This window comes from Chrysochloris asiatica, unplaced genomic scaffold, assembly GCF_000296735.1.
Source record: "Chrysochloris asiatica unplaced genomic scaffold, ChrAsi1.0 scaffold00014, whole genome shotgun sequence".
Lineage (NCBI taxonomy): Eukaryota > Metazoa > Chordata > Mammalia > Afrosoricida > Chrysochloridae > Chrysochloris > Chrysochloris asiatica.
The window spans coordinates 8,918,774-8,935,338 of record NW_006408532.1 but is presented as its reverse complement, the minus strand read 5'-3'; the positions used below and the strand labels follow the sequence as shown (position 1 = coordinate 8,935,338).

Here is a 16,565-nt window from a genome sequence, read left to right as displayed (position 1 = left end):
GCTCCTCTACTCACTAGTAAGCTAGGTGATCTTGGGAAAGTTACTTGACCCTTCTAAGCCTTTGTTGCTTTTTGCTGTTGTTGTTAACTGCCAGCAAGTTGGTTCCAACTCATAGTGACCCTGAAGAGGGTTCAGCTGGTGAGCTTGAACCACCAACCTTGCAGTTCAAACTGACGTTGCAGTCCAGCGCATTAAACCACAAGAGGGGGTTTCAAAACGTTTATAGAAAAATGGAATTGAAAGATAATGGAATTTTTTCCACAAACTTTTTGAAACCATTGGACTATGAACCACAAGGTCAGCAGTTCAAACCCACCAGCTGTTCCTCGGAAACCCTATACAGGGTTGCTGTGAGTTGGAACTAACCCGAAGGCACTTAACAACAACAACAGTACAATGAATGTGAGGGGTGAGACTTTTGGAGAACAGAGCCTAGGGTGAAGGAGGGTGGAGCCAAGAGTCAAAAGTTAGAGCGAGAAAACCCAGGACACAGCTGTGCTTGAAGTCTACTCTGCATATTTCAGATCTGCATCAATACATCTTAGCTTTGTTTCAGCTCACTGGGGCTGTTTTTATATTCCTTGCAGGTGACAGTCCTGATTGGCACATCACCCAGCCCTAGCTGTCCTGCACCTTGTCCTTGGCCTGACAGAATTAAAAGAGTGTGTCCTCCCACTCTGGAACCCTCTCATCCCCAGTATACCCTTAGCACGATGCCATACAGACTTGAGGACCCACTTCTGGAGTGCTCCCTCCTCTGCACACAGTCCCACACCTGTCATATGGGCTGGTCATGGGTCCCTCTCCCAAATAACTTGGGATCCTGTTAACCACAGCTTTGCACAGTAGAGATCAGGGTTAGGTTAGCCCAACCTGGGTTTGCATCCTACCTCTGCCTGGTGTGGCTGTGTAGCCTTGGCCTGGTGACCTACCCCCTATGCTGCTCCTTGGTGGTACTTCAGCACTGCAATTGTTTGTCTGTGTCACGATCCATAAATGGCCTGTTGCCTGTCACCTGAAAGCTCCCTAAGGACAGTGGTGGATGTCTGCCCAACACCAGCAGGAGTTTAGGAATAGACGCTGAATGAATGATGGGGCCTCAGCTCCTTATCTGTAAAATGGAAATTTCAGTACCTTTCTATAAAGAAGCAAGAGGCCCTAAGTGTCACGTACTTTGTCTATAGTGAGGGCCTTCTAAGTGGGGGAAGATATTCTATTGCTATGACGGGAGTCCCTGTGGACTTGATGGGGGCAGGGCAGGCACAGGCATAGCCAATGGAGGAGAGATCTCTTTGGCAGACCTGGAAACCCTGAAGGCAGAGTCCCTCCCTTGGGGCTGTTCCCAACCCTGCTCTGGTGGCTCAGGCTTTTGTGTGTCTTCTGTGCCAAAGCCTGGGAGGGGCTGAAGATACTCTAGCAGCCCCCCAGGGTGGGGCACTGCTACTGCTGAGAGAGGGGTGGAGACACCATCTGCACCCCACCCCTCCCAGAGCGATGCCAACAGACAAAGAGAAAGAACACACCCCTCACTGCACTGGGTAGGGCTGGGGTGGCGGGATCAAGTTTTTGCCTTAATATGGAGCTAGTTTGGGTTTGACAATTCCCCTTGCCATTCTGGGGAGAGGAAGTTCCCTGGGGACCAGTAGCTTTCAAGGGTATGGCTGAGTCCTCAGCCCTGCCTGGCTCAAGGACCCACACCTGAGTGGCTAATAATAGCAATAACAGTAATAATAGCAATGATCATACCAGCAGCAGCTGGTCCAGTGTGCTGGCCCGCTCACAGAGCATCTACAATTCACACCTGTGATGTAGGTGTTATCATTATTCCCACTTTATAGATGAAAGAACAGGTTCAAAGAGGTGAAGCCTCTTTGCCTGAACTGACTCATTACTGCAGACAAAGCCAGACTCCAGCCCTGCCCTAGACCTCCCCTCTCTGGGGCCTCTCAGGCACACCAGTTCCCTGGTATTCTCCTTGCTTGACCATGAATTTCCTGGAGCTGCCACCCTCCTGATAGGACCCATGCCTCCTCGTCAGGGACCGCTTGTCCCTGTGGGAAGGCAGAAATCACTGCTGTCCGATAACTGCTGTTGTTCCCAATTTTGAAGAAAGTAGCAAATATTCACCCACATTCCCCAGGAAACTGCTGGTAAGACCCACAGCCGTGAGGCTCCTCTGCAGTGGGCTCTGAGCTGACCTCTGGGGGCCTCTCCTCCTTCCCTCCCCCCACTCCCTGACTGGAGCTCCTGTCCCATGTCGCCCGCTCTGTCCTCAGACCCATTATTCATTTAGACTTCCATCTGGTTCTGGTTTTGAGAGGTGGAGGGAGGGGAGGGTTTTGGGTGAAGCCTCAGGAACTGGCACCCGATGGAGGTAATTCTGTATGTTCACTTTTCTTAAGCCCCAAGCTCCATGCATTCCCCTCTGCCATCTGCTTCCACAAACCCCAGGTCTACTTGATCATTATGGCACATGCCTCTGCTGGCAGCTCAGACATCAGGGCTCTGGATAGAGCAGGAAGCCAGTATCAGAATCAGCATTCCCACAAGTGCAACCACCACATCTAAGGCAGCTTTGCCAGAGTCCAGGGTCTGGTTGCGCATGCATGTGCGCATGTGCTTGTGTGAATATGTGTGTCCTAGACGTGCAATGAGAATTCATCTGAAAACTCTATGGGAGTATACTGAAATATCTGTCTTCCTCCCCAAACCATTTTATCTGTAGACCGTCTAGAAGTTGCAATTAATCTCTAATTTGAGTTTCTTAACCTCAAACACCACTTTATAAAAATAGTTGTGTTGTGTTTTATAGATGGTATTTGTCAAGAAATTATACATGGTTGCAATTAGTGCCATGTAAAATAAAGCAAATGCCGCATTCTGCACGGGAGCAGCAGTCAGTCCCAGCCGGCAAGCAGGCCAGGGCGGCAGTCAACCAAAGTTGCTCTCCAGATGAGGGACCCTGGGTCACCAGGCAGGGCTGGCCTGTGGGGTCAGGGCAGAAGGGTTTAGGTCCTGCTGAGGGGCACAGAGAGCTGGAGAGCCTGAGAGCAGCATATCCTGCCTCTGAGAAGGGGATGGTCTCATGCTGGTAGGGACTCCCTAGGGCTCCCTGGGGTCAACTCTCCAGTTCACTGTGCTGGGAAACAAGGGATATCTGGTCTAGGATGGACCTTGCCTGTATGGGTCAAGGAGTAGCTTGGATTTCTGCTTGGCAGCCCCTATTCTCAAAGTATTGGGGTCCCTGGTATTGGGTGGGTGACATCATCTGCACTAGCTGCTCAGTTCCCTCTCTTCTCACACCTCTTCTGCCCCCTGATTGACAACCTCCCTGTAGATGGTGGATTGGTGAGTCCAATGCTGGCTCTAGGTCCCAATAGTTTCTTGATCCTTCCCAATTCAAGTTCTGGGCTCTCAGGGTCAGATGGGGCTACCTACCATTCACAACTGTAGGAGTCAGAGCAGCCCAGGGGGCTCAGGACAACCAGGACTCAAGTTCTATTCCAAGTCAGTCACTCACTTCCCCTGCTGTTGGGTAACACGTGTTTACCACGAGAGCCACTGAGGAAAACCTGGAGGCTCCTTGATCCTTTACAATCACCAAGACTCATAGAAAGCACTCTACCCTCTTAATGTAAAAAACAAAACAAAATAGAAAACACTACACCAATATGGAACCAGATTTTGCTTCCTCCCACGTCATCATTGCTGGACTAAGCCAAGTTCTTTTCTATCTCTGAGCCTTTGCATCTGTTGCTCCCTTCATCTTGGCCCCCTCCCCTTTTCTTCTGGCTAACTCCAATTCACCCTCTAGGTACCTCCTCCAGCAGCCTTTCCTGAACCTCTGGACCAGGTTGGGTCCCATGATCTGTTCTCATACCAGCCCAGATGTCTCCTTTGTAGTAGGGACCACACCTGCACAAGGCCTGGCACAAAGTACATGCTCAACAAACACTGTGGAAGGAAGGAATCTCAGGATGCCTCCACCACCACTCCCTAGAGAGTGAGCGAAGTCAGTCCCTTAAGAAGGCAGCTCCCCTTTGAACACAGTTTGCCCAACCCTGAATTTTCTGCAACAGCGTTTTCTTTAAACAACAGCCCCACTTTCAGTCAGCACTAGATCTTTGCCCGTTTTTTGTTTTTTTCTCCCTTCACAGTGAAACCAAAGTAGTCCGTTTTTACTTCTTGTCTCCAGCAATTTCCCTCTTCTATCCCTGACATACTCCTCGCTTGGGGGGATGTGGTGGCAAGGTGGCCGGCCTTCCAATGAAAACATGATGTCTCTCTGAAACACAAGATGCCCAAAGGCAGGAACCCCTCCCTGGCTTACATCCCCACTCAGGCCCTTCCATCACAGAGGCCCCTGCCTGGGGGAGACCTGGGCCAGGGTCAACACAGGTGTGTTCTGGGTAAGTGGGGCCTAGAGAGAGGGCCTTCCTCAGGGCTCTGCTGAAGTTACAGGCTGAGAACCAGGGAGATGGGGAGATGCAGTGCTTCCCTGGCAGAGCCTGGGCCTTTATCAGCAAAAGGACATGGGAGCTCCATGGCCATTCGGAAACCCAGCATGGGGTGTCAGTGTTGTACTTGGGCTCTGGGGATCAATGTATATTTTCTGGATAGCTTTGGACAAGCCACTGCCTTTTTGAGCCTCAGTTTTCTCATCTGTACAATGAAGATAATGCTGGGAGCAGGCTGGTGGTAAGAGCTGGATAACAGGGAATTACTTGCCATTAGGTTCAGCTCAATGAGGTTAGGAACCAGGTGTGGCCTGCTCACTGGGGTTCTTCCAGCAAAGTGTCTCAAGACAACACCCATGTACAGTCAATGAGTGAGCCAATGAATGAATGAATTCCACTCAGTTTTCTTGGAACTTAAGAGCAGGCGGATCTTGGAGAGGGATGCATGGAGTTTCACATCCAGTCTCTTAGGGGAAGGCAGGACGGTCTCTTTTCTGTGCCTTCATCATAAAGGAAACCAGGGAATAAAGTGCCAATCTGTTTTTCTTTCCAACTTTGGGATCTTTTTTCTGGATTTTACTTTCTAGTCTGATACACAGCTCTTCCTTTTCCAGATTTATACTTGAATGGATGTTCATCCCCTCTAAGCTTTAAGGGTCATGATTTAGGACCTGGAAAAGGATCCAGGGCTCCTTGCTCCCACCCTGGAAGATGTATGCATTCAGAGGCCCCTCTGTTTTCCATACCCACAGCGTTAGCAGTGGGGACTTTGAAAGGCTACCTGGCCTCATTAAGAATAAGGTAATCTGCTCTCTTTCCAAGTTGAACCCATCCCATCCTTCTATCGATTGTAGACCTGGAAGCACTCTGAGGGCAGGAGCTGTGTCAGATCTACTTGTGAAAAATCTACTACCCTTAGCATAATACTGTGTCTCTGTACTTCACACGGTCATGAGTGAAAAGGTGTCAGCTCTGAGGCTCCAAAACTGCACTGCTTCATGTGCTGTGTGACTGTGGGCAAGTCACATTACTTCTCTGAGCCTCAGTTTCCTCAGCTGTAATCATAATAGATGTCCTTTCTGAGCACTTTTCATGTGCTCGTGCTGAGCACTCTGCTTCCATAATCTCATCAAAGTTTTAAAACCACCTTAAGACCAGTGAGCACAATTCTTATCCCTCATATGATGAATGAGAAGCTCAGAGAGAAAAAAAATTGCCAAGGTCACACAGCTGGTCGGGGGCTTGGCCTGGCCTCTGAGTTCCTGTGCTCTTGGCCATACTGCCCCTAAAGTGAAGAATTGTTATGTTTCACATCCAGATCACTATCTACTTGCAAACAGACCCTCATATTTACTGGTTACCACCAGCAAGATGATACAACCTTGCTTGCTATAAGCGAAGAGGATTCAAAATACTTACTGATGAAGATCAAAGACCACAGCCTTTTTCTTCATTGTAAAAACAAAAGTCCTCACCACGGGACCAATAAATAACACCATGATAAATGGAGAAAAGATTGAAGTTGCCAAAGACTTCATTTTGCTTGGATCCACTAGGAACACTTACGGAAGCAGTCAAGAAACCAAACAACATATTACACTAGGCAAATCCGTACACGAGACCTCTTTAGAGTGTTCAAGAGCAAAGACATCAGTTTGAGGACTAAGGTGCGCCTGACCCAAGCCATGGTACTTTCAATAGCCTCATATGCATGTGAAAGTTGGACAACGAATAAGGAAGATGCAGAAGAATTGATGCATTTGCATTATAGTGTTGGAGAAGAAGATTACAAGTACCATGGGCTGCCAGAAGGACAAACAAATCTGTGTTGGAAGAAGTACAACCAGAATGTTCCTTAGATGCCAGGATGGTGAGACTTGCTCTCTCATACTTCAAATATGTTATCAGGAGTGACCCGTCCCTGGAGAAGGACATCATACTAGGTAAAGTAGTGGGTTAGTGAAAAAGAGGAAGACCCTTAACGTGATGGACTGGCACATGGGCAGCCGCAATGGGCTCAAGCTTAATGATGTTTTGAGCATGGCACAGGAGACTGGACAGTATTTCGTTCTGTTATGAATGAGGTCATTATGAGTTGGTTGGAACCGACTAGATGGCACCTAACAACAACAATCCAGAAAGAAGCAAGGAGTCGATGACTGAGGTGGATTCGAAGTAGAGAAGGAGGCTCCCAAGTCCCACAGGGTGCAGGAAGGGGCCCAGGACAGCAAGGGTGAGGTGCCAACCAACTCCCAAGGGCCCTGCACCCTTCTGGGTGGGTGAGTGGGGGAGCAGCCAAAACCTAAGCCCACCTTGGCCCAGCTGCCTACTAGCTGGACCTGCAGCCTGAGGCACCATCTTGAGAGCATTAGAGGCGGTTGTTAACAGATGTTTTCTGTTACGTGTTATTTGTTAGTCTAATGAAAGGAGGTGCACTCGCTTCCAAGACCTCAGCGTTCTGCAGGGGTTTTATATGGGAGGCCTGCGCGGAGCTCTGGCGCAGAGAGGAGGAGGCCACGAGGCCCCTGCCAGGCGCGCCCAGCAGCTCCTGCTTTGATTCCGAGGTTTGTAGCCATCCTCGTGGTAATTGCAGCTCTGGTTAAATGTCATTTTTAATAACACCGTCTCTGGTGTGTAAATGTCTGTGCCCACAGTAAGAAGAGAGGCCAGTGGGGGGAGGCTGGCTGGCCAAGGAAGACAGGAAGGGAGGCTGGGGCTAGCGGGTGATCAAAACTAGGAGAGAGGAGGCTGCCCTCAGGGGCAGTGGATCCCCAACTCCAGACAAGCCTGTGAGAGGGGTCAGTAGAGTGAATTGGATGAGCGCTGCAAGGTGAGCAAGGAACATGCATTTTAACCAGCTCCATTGTTGACTTTAATGCAGGGTGTCCTGGTGACAGAGAGGAACAGGCTAGTAGGATGTTGAAGGAGCTTTTCTAAGTGACAGGAGTGACAAAGACCCCAGACTCAGCAATGAGGTTTCTGCCCCTCTCCTCTTGCCCCTCCAAGTCCCAGCTGGAGAGGTGTCAGGATGCAGAAGAGGTGGGAGACAGAAATGGTCCCCTGTGGCAGTGCTCCCTTCATTTCAGCCCCTTGGGTTGCCTTGGACAGTACATAGCAGGTACTCAGTGAACGCTGCCGGATGGTGAATATAAACTGTGTGTGCTCTCCTAGATGCGACAGTGAGGTCAAGAGAGATGCTGGGGGCAATGTGGCTTGGAGCAGTTTCATCTCCCTCCTGTACACTGGCCCTCCTCTCTCCATCCCCCAAAGAGGACAGAGTCTGCTCTGGAAGGAGTCTTTGAAAGCAGGTTCTTTGGAGGCTCTCACCCTTTACTGCACATAAAAATCACTGGGGGTCCTGTTAAATTCAGATGCCCAGACCAGGATCCTAGAGAGCTTAAGAACATGCATTTTAACGAGCTCCTCCTATACCTCGAATGCAATGGTTCCTGAGGCCACGCTTTGACAACACAGATGGTCCAAAGAGGTCACACTAGGCTCGGTCAGGATGTGTCCTGAATTGTAGACTTGGGTGACTACCAGTCTAGAGCCTTGCAGGCAGCAGCTTCACTGGAGGTGACAAGCCCTCAGATGCTAAACCTCAAGCAACCGAGGCACTCCCTCAGCTCTGGGGAAAAGAGATTCTATATGGAAGCTTCCTCATCTCCCAATCTCTGGGACCTCTCCTCTGTGCTTTTCATTATCCCACATCCACAACCTTCTCTAAAGTTTGCGATCTCCAGAGCAACCCTCTGCCTACTGCTCAGTCTCTTGGACTCCCAGGTCCCAGCCTCTCGTGCTCTGCATCATGCGTGCTCTGCGTCATGCGTCTCTCCATCTCCTGCTCCTTTATAACCCCTCCCACTTCCCTTACCCCAAAGCCAAAGGTCTTGGCTGCCCACCCCATACACAGAAAAACAGAACCAATCACTAAGAGGGACCCAAAATAATACCTTCCAGAGCTTGCTCCATTTTATAGGACATAGTACAAGATACCACCATTCAGTCCCCTTGGTTATATGGATTCTATGAAGAAAAATGTGGCATTGGAGGAAGACTCATTAACAACCTGCTATATGCAGATGATACAACCTTGCTTGCTGAAAGTGAAGAAGACTTAAAATATTTTCTAATGAAGATCAAAGAGCACAGCCTTCACTATGGATTACATATCAATGTAAAGAAAACAAAAAATCCTCACCACTGGACCAATAAACAACATTCTTATCAATGGAGAAATGATTGAAGTTGTTAAGGACTTCATTCTTCTTGGATCAACTATCAACACTCATGGAAGCAGCAGTCAAGAAATCAAACAACATACTGCATTAGGCCAATCTGCTGCATGAGACCTTTTTAAAGTGTTGAAGAGCAAAGACGTCAGCTTGAAGACTAAGGTGCGCCTGACCCAAGTCACGGTATTTTCAATAACCTCATATATATGTGGAAGCTGGACAGTGAATAAGGAAGACCGTAGAAGTATTGATGCATATGATGCATTGGAGAATATTGAAAGTGCCATGGACTGCCAAAAGAACCAACAGATCTGTGTTGGAAGAAGTGCAGCCAGAGTGCTCCTTGGAGGTCAGGATGGCCAAACTTCGTCTCTCATACTTCAGACCTATTGTCAAGAGGGACTAGTCACTGGAGAGGGATATCATGGAGGGTCAGAGAAAAAGCAGAAGACCCCCAGCAAGATAGACTGACAAAGTGGCAGCATCAATGGGCTCAAGCGTGGCAACGATAGTGAGGTTGGCCCAGGATCAGACAGTGTTTCGTTCTGCTGTGAATAAGGTTGCTATGAGTCAGTACCGACTTGATGGCACCTAACAACAACAACAAGTCCCCTTGATGGATGCCCCAGGTAGCCTATGGTTTGTCATCCTGGAGGCCCTCAGAACCAGTTGGAGCAAAATCTTCCCAGATGTGGAAAAGGCACCAAGCTCAGAAGAGGGCTTGAGCACAGAGCAACAAGAGTCACTGGGGAATCAATAACCTTTTTTCCCAGGAATCCTGAGAGTTGTTGTTTCCTGGATTTTGTCCAGAGCCGGCTCTACCTCTGCTACTCTCAGCAAACCCACTGCCTCTTCCTGGGCAGCTGTGACTGGTCAGGCACCTCCACACCACCCCCATGCTGGGGAACATGCCGAAACATCCCCTACCTGCTAGCCCCAATGAAGGGGCACCATCTCTCTCTCTTCCTCCTCTTAGAGCTCCAAATCCCACTGCGGCCTTCTTCCTGAAAACCAGGTGAGATAACTTTGCCCAACCTCCACTGAACATGAAGCTCCTATGGCTTCTGCTACCCAACACCTCACAGATGGCACTTAACCTACACCCGAACATCTATGTCCATTCACAAACTGCCTGCCTACTGGGAGTCTGGGCCTGAAATTTTGGGCTGGGTGTTGTTTCTGACTACAGTATGATGGAGCATGAGTGTGTATATGTGTGTGCGTGAGACTGGGAAGTCCAAAACACCACGTGGCCCCTAAATCCAGCCCCCAAACAAGTTTTCACCAAGCCCAAGCCGCTGTGAATGAGAAAAGTAGGGGTAATTACTGAGGGTTTTTGTTGTTGTTGTTATTGTTAAGCTAAATTGAGTCATTTTTGAGAGCTCTCTTTACTCTGGGATGAAGGTACTAAAAGATTCTTAAGTTTAAGGATGGGGCCAATGGGATGATAATTGTAAGTAATGGCTTTTCTTGGCAAAATTTTAAAACTGGCCACTCTATGCTAGTTCCTCTAAGTTCCTGGAAATGTCGCTATGGCTGACACCTGAAAGCCTGAAAACCACAGGGCTAGACACTGAGCCTTCAGGGTAGGCCATGGGAGCACATGGCCTAACACATAATCAGTGCTCAGAAATGATTGTAGAATGAATGAAAGAAAGTGGGGTGGCAAAGGGGACTGTTCACCATCATTCCTCAGAGACTCTGGACAGTCTCCCTGAGTGAAGTCATTCTGGTTGGATCTGGGAAGCAGGTGTTAGGAGCCCATCATTCTTGTGCAGTTTCAATGCCTTCCCACTCAAAGCAGGTCAGTTCCCAGACTGCCAGCCTGCTGAGGTTATAAAGGATGTCCCAATCCTGGCTGCCCCCATAGGTCCCCTGAATGCAGCCCAAGTCTGTCTGGAGGTAGACATCCCAGATCACACAGTGTCCAGCATTCCTAGAGTTTCAGGGCTGGCTTCACTATAGAACAGGATAGGTCTGGGCTGGCTATCCTGTGGGAACTTCTCTAAACCTCAGTTTCTCTTTCCATAAAATGAATATAATGAAAGAACCCACTTCACACAGTTGATGGGAGGATTACCCAGGATGCTACATGTGAAGCTCCTGCCAGGCACACAGCAAGAGCTTGGTTTCCATCTCTGTGAGTATTACTGATCTTTCTCACCACATCCCAGAACCTACAGCCCCAGGGCAACGCCTTGGCTGGGTTCTAATATCTAACATATGATGTGTTCAAGGGATGCACTACCTCCCCACCTTGGGTTACCCCAAAGTCCACTTCTGTCCTGGGTCAACTGCTGTCCCTTCAAGTCTAGGACACCACAAATGTGTCCCAAGTTCTACTTTGTCCATTCTGATTTCACACCCCTGCCAGGGGCAAGCCATGGAAAACCATTCCTTCCTGTTTCTTCTACCCACTTAGAAATTCTGACGTGTGCACAGTGTCCATCCCAACAGTCCTACTGCATGCCACCCCTCAAGGGTCATCTCCCTCTGCCACTCAGTGACCTGAACAGACTTTGGCTGAGTCTCCCTAGTAACCAGGCAAGGGTCCCCCTGCTCTGTTCCTTCAGCCCAAACACATGCGCTGAATTGCATTGTGTAGAAGAAAGGCCTGAACTTGGGAACTGGAAAGAAATCCCACCTCTGCCTTCCTAGGTGTAAGAGCCAGGCACATTGCTTTCCATCTCTGGATAATCACCACCTCCGCCTGATTCACAGGGCTGCTGTGAGCATCACAATAAGTTGTAATGGAGACTCTTTGTTGAGCACCTACTATGCACCAGGCACAGTGCTTGGCACCTGACATCCACTCAGGCCTTACCACACCATGTGGGGCACCTCTGCCCCTCATTCCCATTTCACAAATGGCAACACTGGGCCCCAGGGCAATTTCCAGGCTCCAGCAATGTACTTGCAGATGCCATCACTACTGCTCCAAAGTTCCGTTTCTAGGCTTTTCTGGGAATTGATTGTAACTGTTTCCGCCCTGTTGAGCTTCTGTCCACAAGAAAAGATCCTTGTGGGGGCCCTGGCCTGTTTGAGGTCCCTATACCAGGCCTCCAAGCTTTACCCAGATGTACCATCAGGTTCAGAAGCAAGATGACCTGGGAACCATGAACAATGAGCTACAGAACAAGTCCTCTGCCAAAAAGCCAGGTATGAAGATTATTATCCAAGCTCTGGCCCTGGAAGACCTGGTTGTTCTCTAACTGGAAACCTCCCAGATTCCACACTCATGCTTCAGCTTCTCAATCACCCCTCTACTCTCACTGGCCCCTGGCATCTGCCAAAAGTCACTCTTACCTGTTGGAGGGTCCATGGGACCCACCATGGGCTTTTTCTAAGCCTGGGTCAAATCATGAAGCAGAATCAGAAGGGGGCTCACAAATACCCATGCAATGTTTCCCATTGAGCAGATAGGAAACCATGTGACTTTGGGAGAGGAAAAGACATGTCCAAGGTCACACATGGAAAGAGTAGAAAAAGCTAGGACCTGAACCTGGGTATCTTGACTCCCAGTCCAGTGCTCCTTCACTGCAGATGATTCTGTTCCTCCCCCCTCCCCCCAACCCCCAGGAAAGGGATAAAAGGGAAGAAAAGAAGAAAGGGAGGAAAAACAAGCTCCTCTTAAAAAGTCCTGGATTCCCACTGAGGGCTTCCTCCCACCCCCCACCCCCGCCTAGCTTCCTCAGTAGCCCAGTGGCTAGTGCTGCCCGCTTTTAGAATCAACGCAGGTTGATGGGCTCTTAAAACTCTGGACCCTGTGGCCTCATGTGTCCATCATTAACTCAGGGAAGGGGCAGGTCCCACTCTCCAAGCCAGACTCACTTTCTTTCCCCTTCCCCTCCCCTCCATTAAAAGAGCAGCTGCCTTGAAGGTGGGAGCTCCCAACTCTGGGGGGGTTCCAGGTGCCCCAACTAGGCCTGTACCTTAGACTCCAAAGATGCAGTGTCCCGGTTCTCTGGGAAGTGGATCTGCTCCATCCTGCCTGCAGCAAATCCTAGGCTTTTCCAAAACAGGTACCAGCCCTGAACAATGGTCAGGGGGCGTCACCCTGCCTGGCTCCAGGGGCTTTGTTTATTTTCACAGTGTGTCCACCAGCCCGGCCCCGTTTCCGCCCTGCCCACAGGAGGGAATGCTTTAAAGAAAATCTCAGTTATTAATGTGGTTTCTTTTGTTGTAAGTCATCGCAAAGGCAGCAAACAAGGGTTTATTTTCCTAACGTGCTTGGCATAGCTCAGCGCCCCAGCTCAGACCTCAGCGTTTGATTTGGGAGGAACCCGAGACCCCAGTTTGTTCTGAGTCACTGATGAGGCCACAGTCTTCCCAGCCAGTTCCGGGGGGAGCCTGGTCTGGGAAAGTCATTGTCAGGAATAGGCTATGTCTACTGGGTGACTTTGCAAAAACAAAAGATTTTTTTCCTTAAATTTTGTGCCTGTTAACCTTGCAGGTTGAAAACCCATCATCAATGTTCTAATGCATTCATTTCCCCAAGAATCTTTATTGCTCTAATGGGGGCAACCCATATTTCTTTGGTATTGGTTTCTTTCTTTGGATTCAGAAAATGGTCCCAGACACCACAGGGTGAGCCACTTCTAAGCATGCCCAGATCCTTGCAAAGAGCCAGGGTTCCTTTGTAAGGAATCAGGGCTTAAGAACATGTCTGGGATATGGACTTCTGCACCCCAAGGTTGGTTTTATCCACTTTGGCAAGGTGATGTGGTCTGGGCTCACCAGGAGGCTCCTCCTCTCCCACCTTTGGAAACTTTAGACATGGGGACCCACAGTTAGCAGGCATCCTCTTCCCTCTCCCCAGCCTTTCAGACCAGACCCAAAAGAGAAACTTTCACAATGCAGGGGGGTGGGAGGCAGCCACAAAGTATCCATCTCCCTCTTTAGGAAATGCTGTCAGCAGCAGGCTCTCCAGTTAGCTATGGGGGGATGTTTAACTCCACGTACAGCTTTTGGATTTCATGGACTAGTGATTTTTTTCCCCCAATATGAGGAATAGGCATAGTATTGTTGTTGTTAAGTACCTTCAAGTTGGTCCCAACTTGTAGCAAACCTATATAAGTTTTTTGATGTAAATCTTTGCAGAAGCAGGAAAAAACCTTATCTTTCTCCCACAGAGCGGCTGGTGGACTCGAACCACTGCCAAGTAAGGGGCATTAAAATACGACAGTCTCCATTGAGCATCACTATTATTTCATAAAAGAAAAGGGATTTAACATAAATATATATATAAGAAAGACATAATGTCAAACACAGGAGACGCCTTCAAATTGGACTTTTTAGCATCGTGACAAACTCTCCAAATTGTCCACATTTTTCTCAATTTGCTGAGGCCTGGAGAAAAATCTCCCTGGAGGCCAGGATCACTGAGCTTGTCTGGGTGGCCCCTGGGTCCTCCTGAGAGCTGGGTGAGGTTTCCAAGACAAGTGCCAGCCTGAGAGTGTCTCAGGGATGCCAGCCCCACGTCCCTCATATGAGGAGAAAACACCTGCCCTGGGTGCACACAGTCTGCTGTCCTGAGGTCCCATCCCCGCTGGTCCTATGCTCCGTCATGTTCCTTGTCCCAAACACACAAATGCTTGGGTGTTTCCAGTCTGTTGAAGCTTGTGCTCAGGGTTCAGGGTAAGGCTGTGGGTTTCACAGGCTCTCATGGAAGGTGGCGCAGCTGGGAAGATGCTCATGTTTCAGCGCATACTAGCTGTCCTGCGATTCCTGAGGAAAACCTTCCATTTAGAGACCTTCTGTACTGTGTCCCAGCGTAGCAATATCCTTCACTGTTTCCCTGGAAGGGATGGGGTGGGGAAGACCAGGGCAAAAGTGGACATCCCATCCCTGGCTGGAACGAGGGCTCCGAACACCTTGGTCTCTCTCCATCATGTCTGTGCCCCACCTTTCTTCTCTTCCACCCTTCTCTCTTTTTCCTCCCTTCCTTCTTTCCCTTCACCTTCACTTTGTTCCTCCTTCTCTTCCCACCCTCTAGAGGGTCCCCAAGTATCCAGGTAAAATAAAGACTTCTGCTTACGCTGGGGTGGAGTGATGGTGGTGTTGACTTACAGCTGCTCCTCCCAAGAGACATGAACTCCTCAACTGACCTAGAGTTTGTGGGATCTCCCTTTTGCAACAGAGAGCACCCCCATTTTACCCCTAGCCAGACTCTTCTCACCTTCCTATCAGAGATCTAAACCCCAACTCCCAGAGATGCATCTGCCCACTTCCTACTCATTCCAGAGGGTGACGAGAATTGGAAGTCCACAGAGCTGGCAGGCAGTGGATGCCAGTTAGCTGGCTACAGTGATTCCCTATGATAGAGCCAGGTCCTTCACCTTAACCCTGCACAGCCCCACCAGATGCACTGCAGGCTGGCAAGCGTTCTTGAAGTCATGCGCCTTGCAAATACACACAGAATTTCAGACTAGGCTGTAGTCAACTCAACTTTTCTTGTACCTCCTCTCACCTGGAAAACCAGAGGCATGTAGCCAGCTGGACACCCCTGAATCCTGGAAGTTGGTGCAGAGTGGGGGTGGGGGCTCAGGGGTGATGGGAAGACTGCTGCTGGAATCAGGTGGGTGACTCTTAAAAGTCACAGAGCCCCTCCCCCCCCCCCAAGCCCAGTCTGTTAATCAGAACTAAGGAATAGAGCAGAAGTTTCTTGAGAGATTCTTCAGCTCGGGTAGGGTACCACCCTCTCTTCAGAATGAGGGTGAACTGCCAAACTTTGTGCCACCACCACCCCCAACACACACACACACACACAGCCTGTCCAGGGCTGGCTAGGACCTTTGCTTCATCTCCATCTTCTCCTGCCTCCCCTTCCTCCCCCACCACCCCACACTTCTTACCAATGGCTTAGGACTCTGTGTGACTTTATAAGAAAGCCACTTGGGAGGGCTGTTTGTTTTTAAAGCCCCTTCCTAATGACCTTTAGCCTTAGAGGGTGAGGAGGGGCCTGGAGGCTCAAGCCACTGAGTTTAGGAAAGCTGCTCTGTGGGAATAAGATTGGGGGAGGGCAGCAGGCGCCCCACTCCAGCCAAAGAATGGATCTAAAGAACACCTAGTAGGGATTGAAGGGAGCACAGACTTTGAACCCCAGTTGTGTGACCAGTGTCAAGTCTCTGTACTTCTCTGAAGTCTCGGTTTCCTCACCTGTAACATGTCAACAATCACACTTCCTGGGCTGTTTGGGAGTGAAGTGAGGACTGGACACACAGGCGGCCCACACCCTCAGTGGTAGCGAGTTACACATCTGCGGAATCTCCCAGTTGAGAATCCCAGTCAATAACAGCCTAGCCCACTGACAGACTGTGGCTGTGAGGTCAGCCATTCACGCCAGAAACAGGGCCGGCAACCCGGAGAGGTCCTGCCAATGCGTTTGCTCTGACCCTCCCTTGGTGGGGAAGCCTCCAAGCCGCTCACTTCGCGCCTACCCTGGGGTCCAACAGACCGAGCGCCCGCGCCTCCCTCCGGTCTAGCATCTCTCGGCCCACTCCGGCCCCACGCACCTTCGGCCCAGCATTTCCGTTCCCACGACCTCTGTGATCCCGCACCCTGGTCCCCGCAGTCCGCGCCCCTACAAACTCACCGTCCTGCGGCGCCGCCTCGCTGCCGCTGCTCCCCCCGGACGGCTCCCGCGCCGCACCCTCCCGCGCCTCCGCCCTGGCCGCCGGACGCGCCGCCAGTCTCCCGGCCGCTGCCACCTCCTCCAGGTCCAGAAGGTGGCTCACCGTGAAGTTCTTGCGCGCCTGGGCGCAGTCGCCGGCCCCTAGCGCGGGCGGCGGCGGCCCGGGGCCCAGTGCGGGCTTGTCCAGGGCGAAGGCGGCAGCAGTCGCGCTGTCCATGCCCGCGAGCGGCCCGGGGTGGC

At 50.3% G+C, this 16,565-nt stretch overlaps 1 protein-coding gene across 1 annotated transcript in view; it reads right to left on the bottom strand.

Moving 5' to 3' along the window:
* Window positions 1–16,559, bottom strand: part of PRRX2 (paired related homeobox 2) — a 60,494-nt gene extending 43,935 nt beyond the window's left edge. Inside the window, exon 1 of the mRNA XM_006834863.1 lies at window positions 16,287–16,559. Coding sequence (XP_006834926.1) covers window positions 16,287–16,542 — 256 coding nt within the window. The 5' untranslated portion in view covers window positions 16,543–16,559. The remainder of the gene's footprint in view (window positions 1–16,286) is intronic.
* Between the last annotated feature and the right edge of the window lie 6 nt (window positions 16,560–16,565).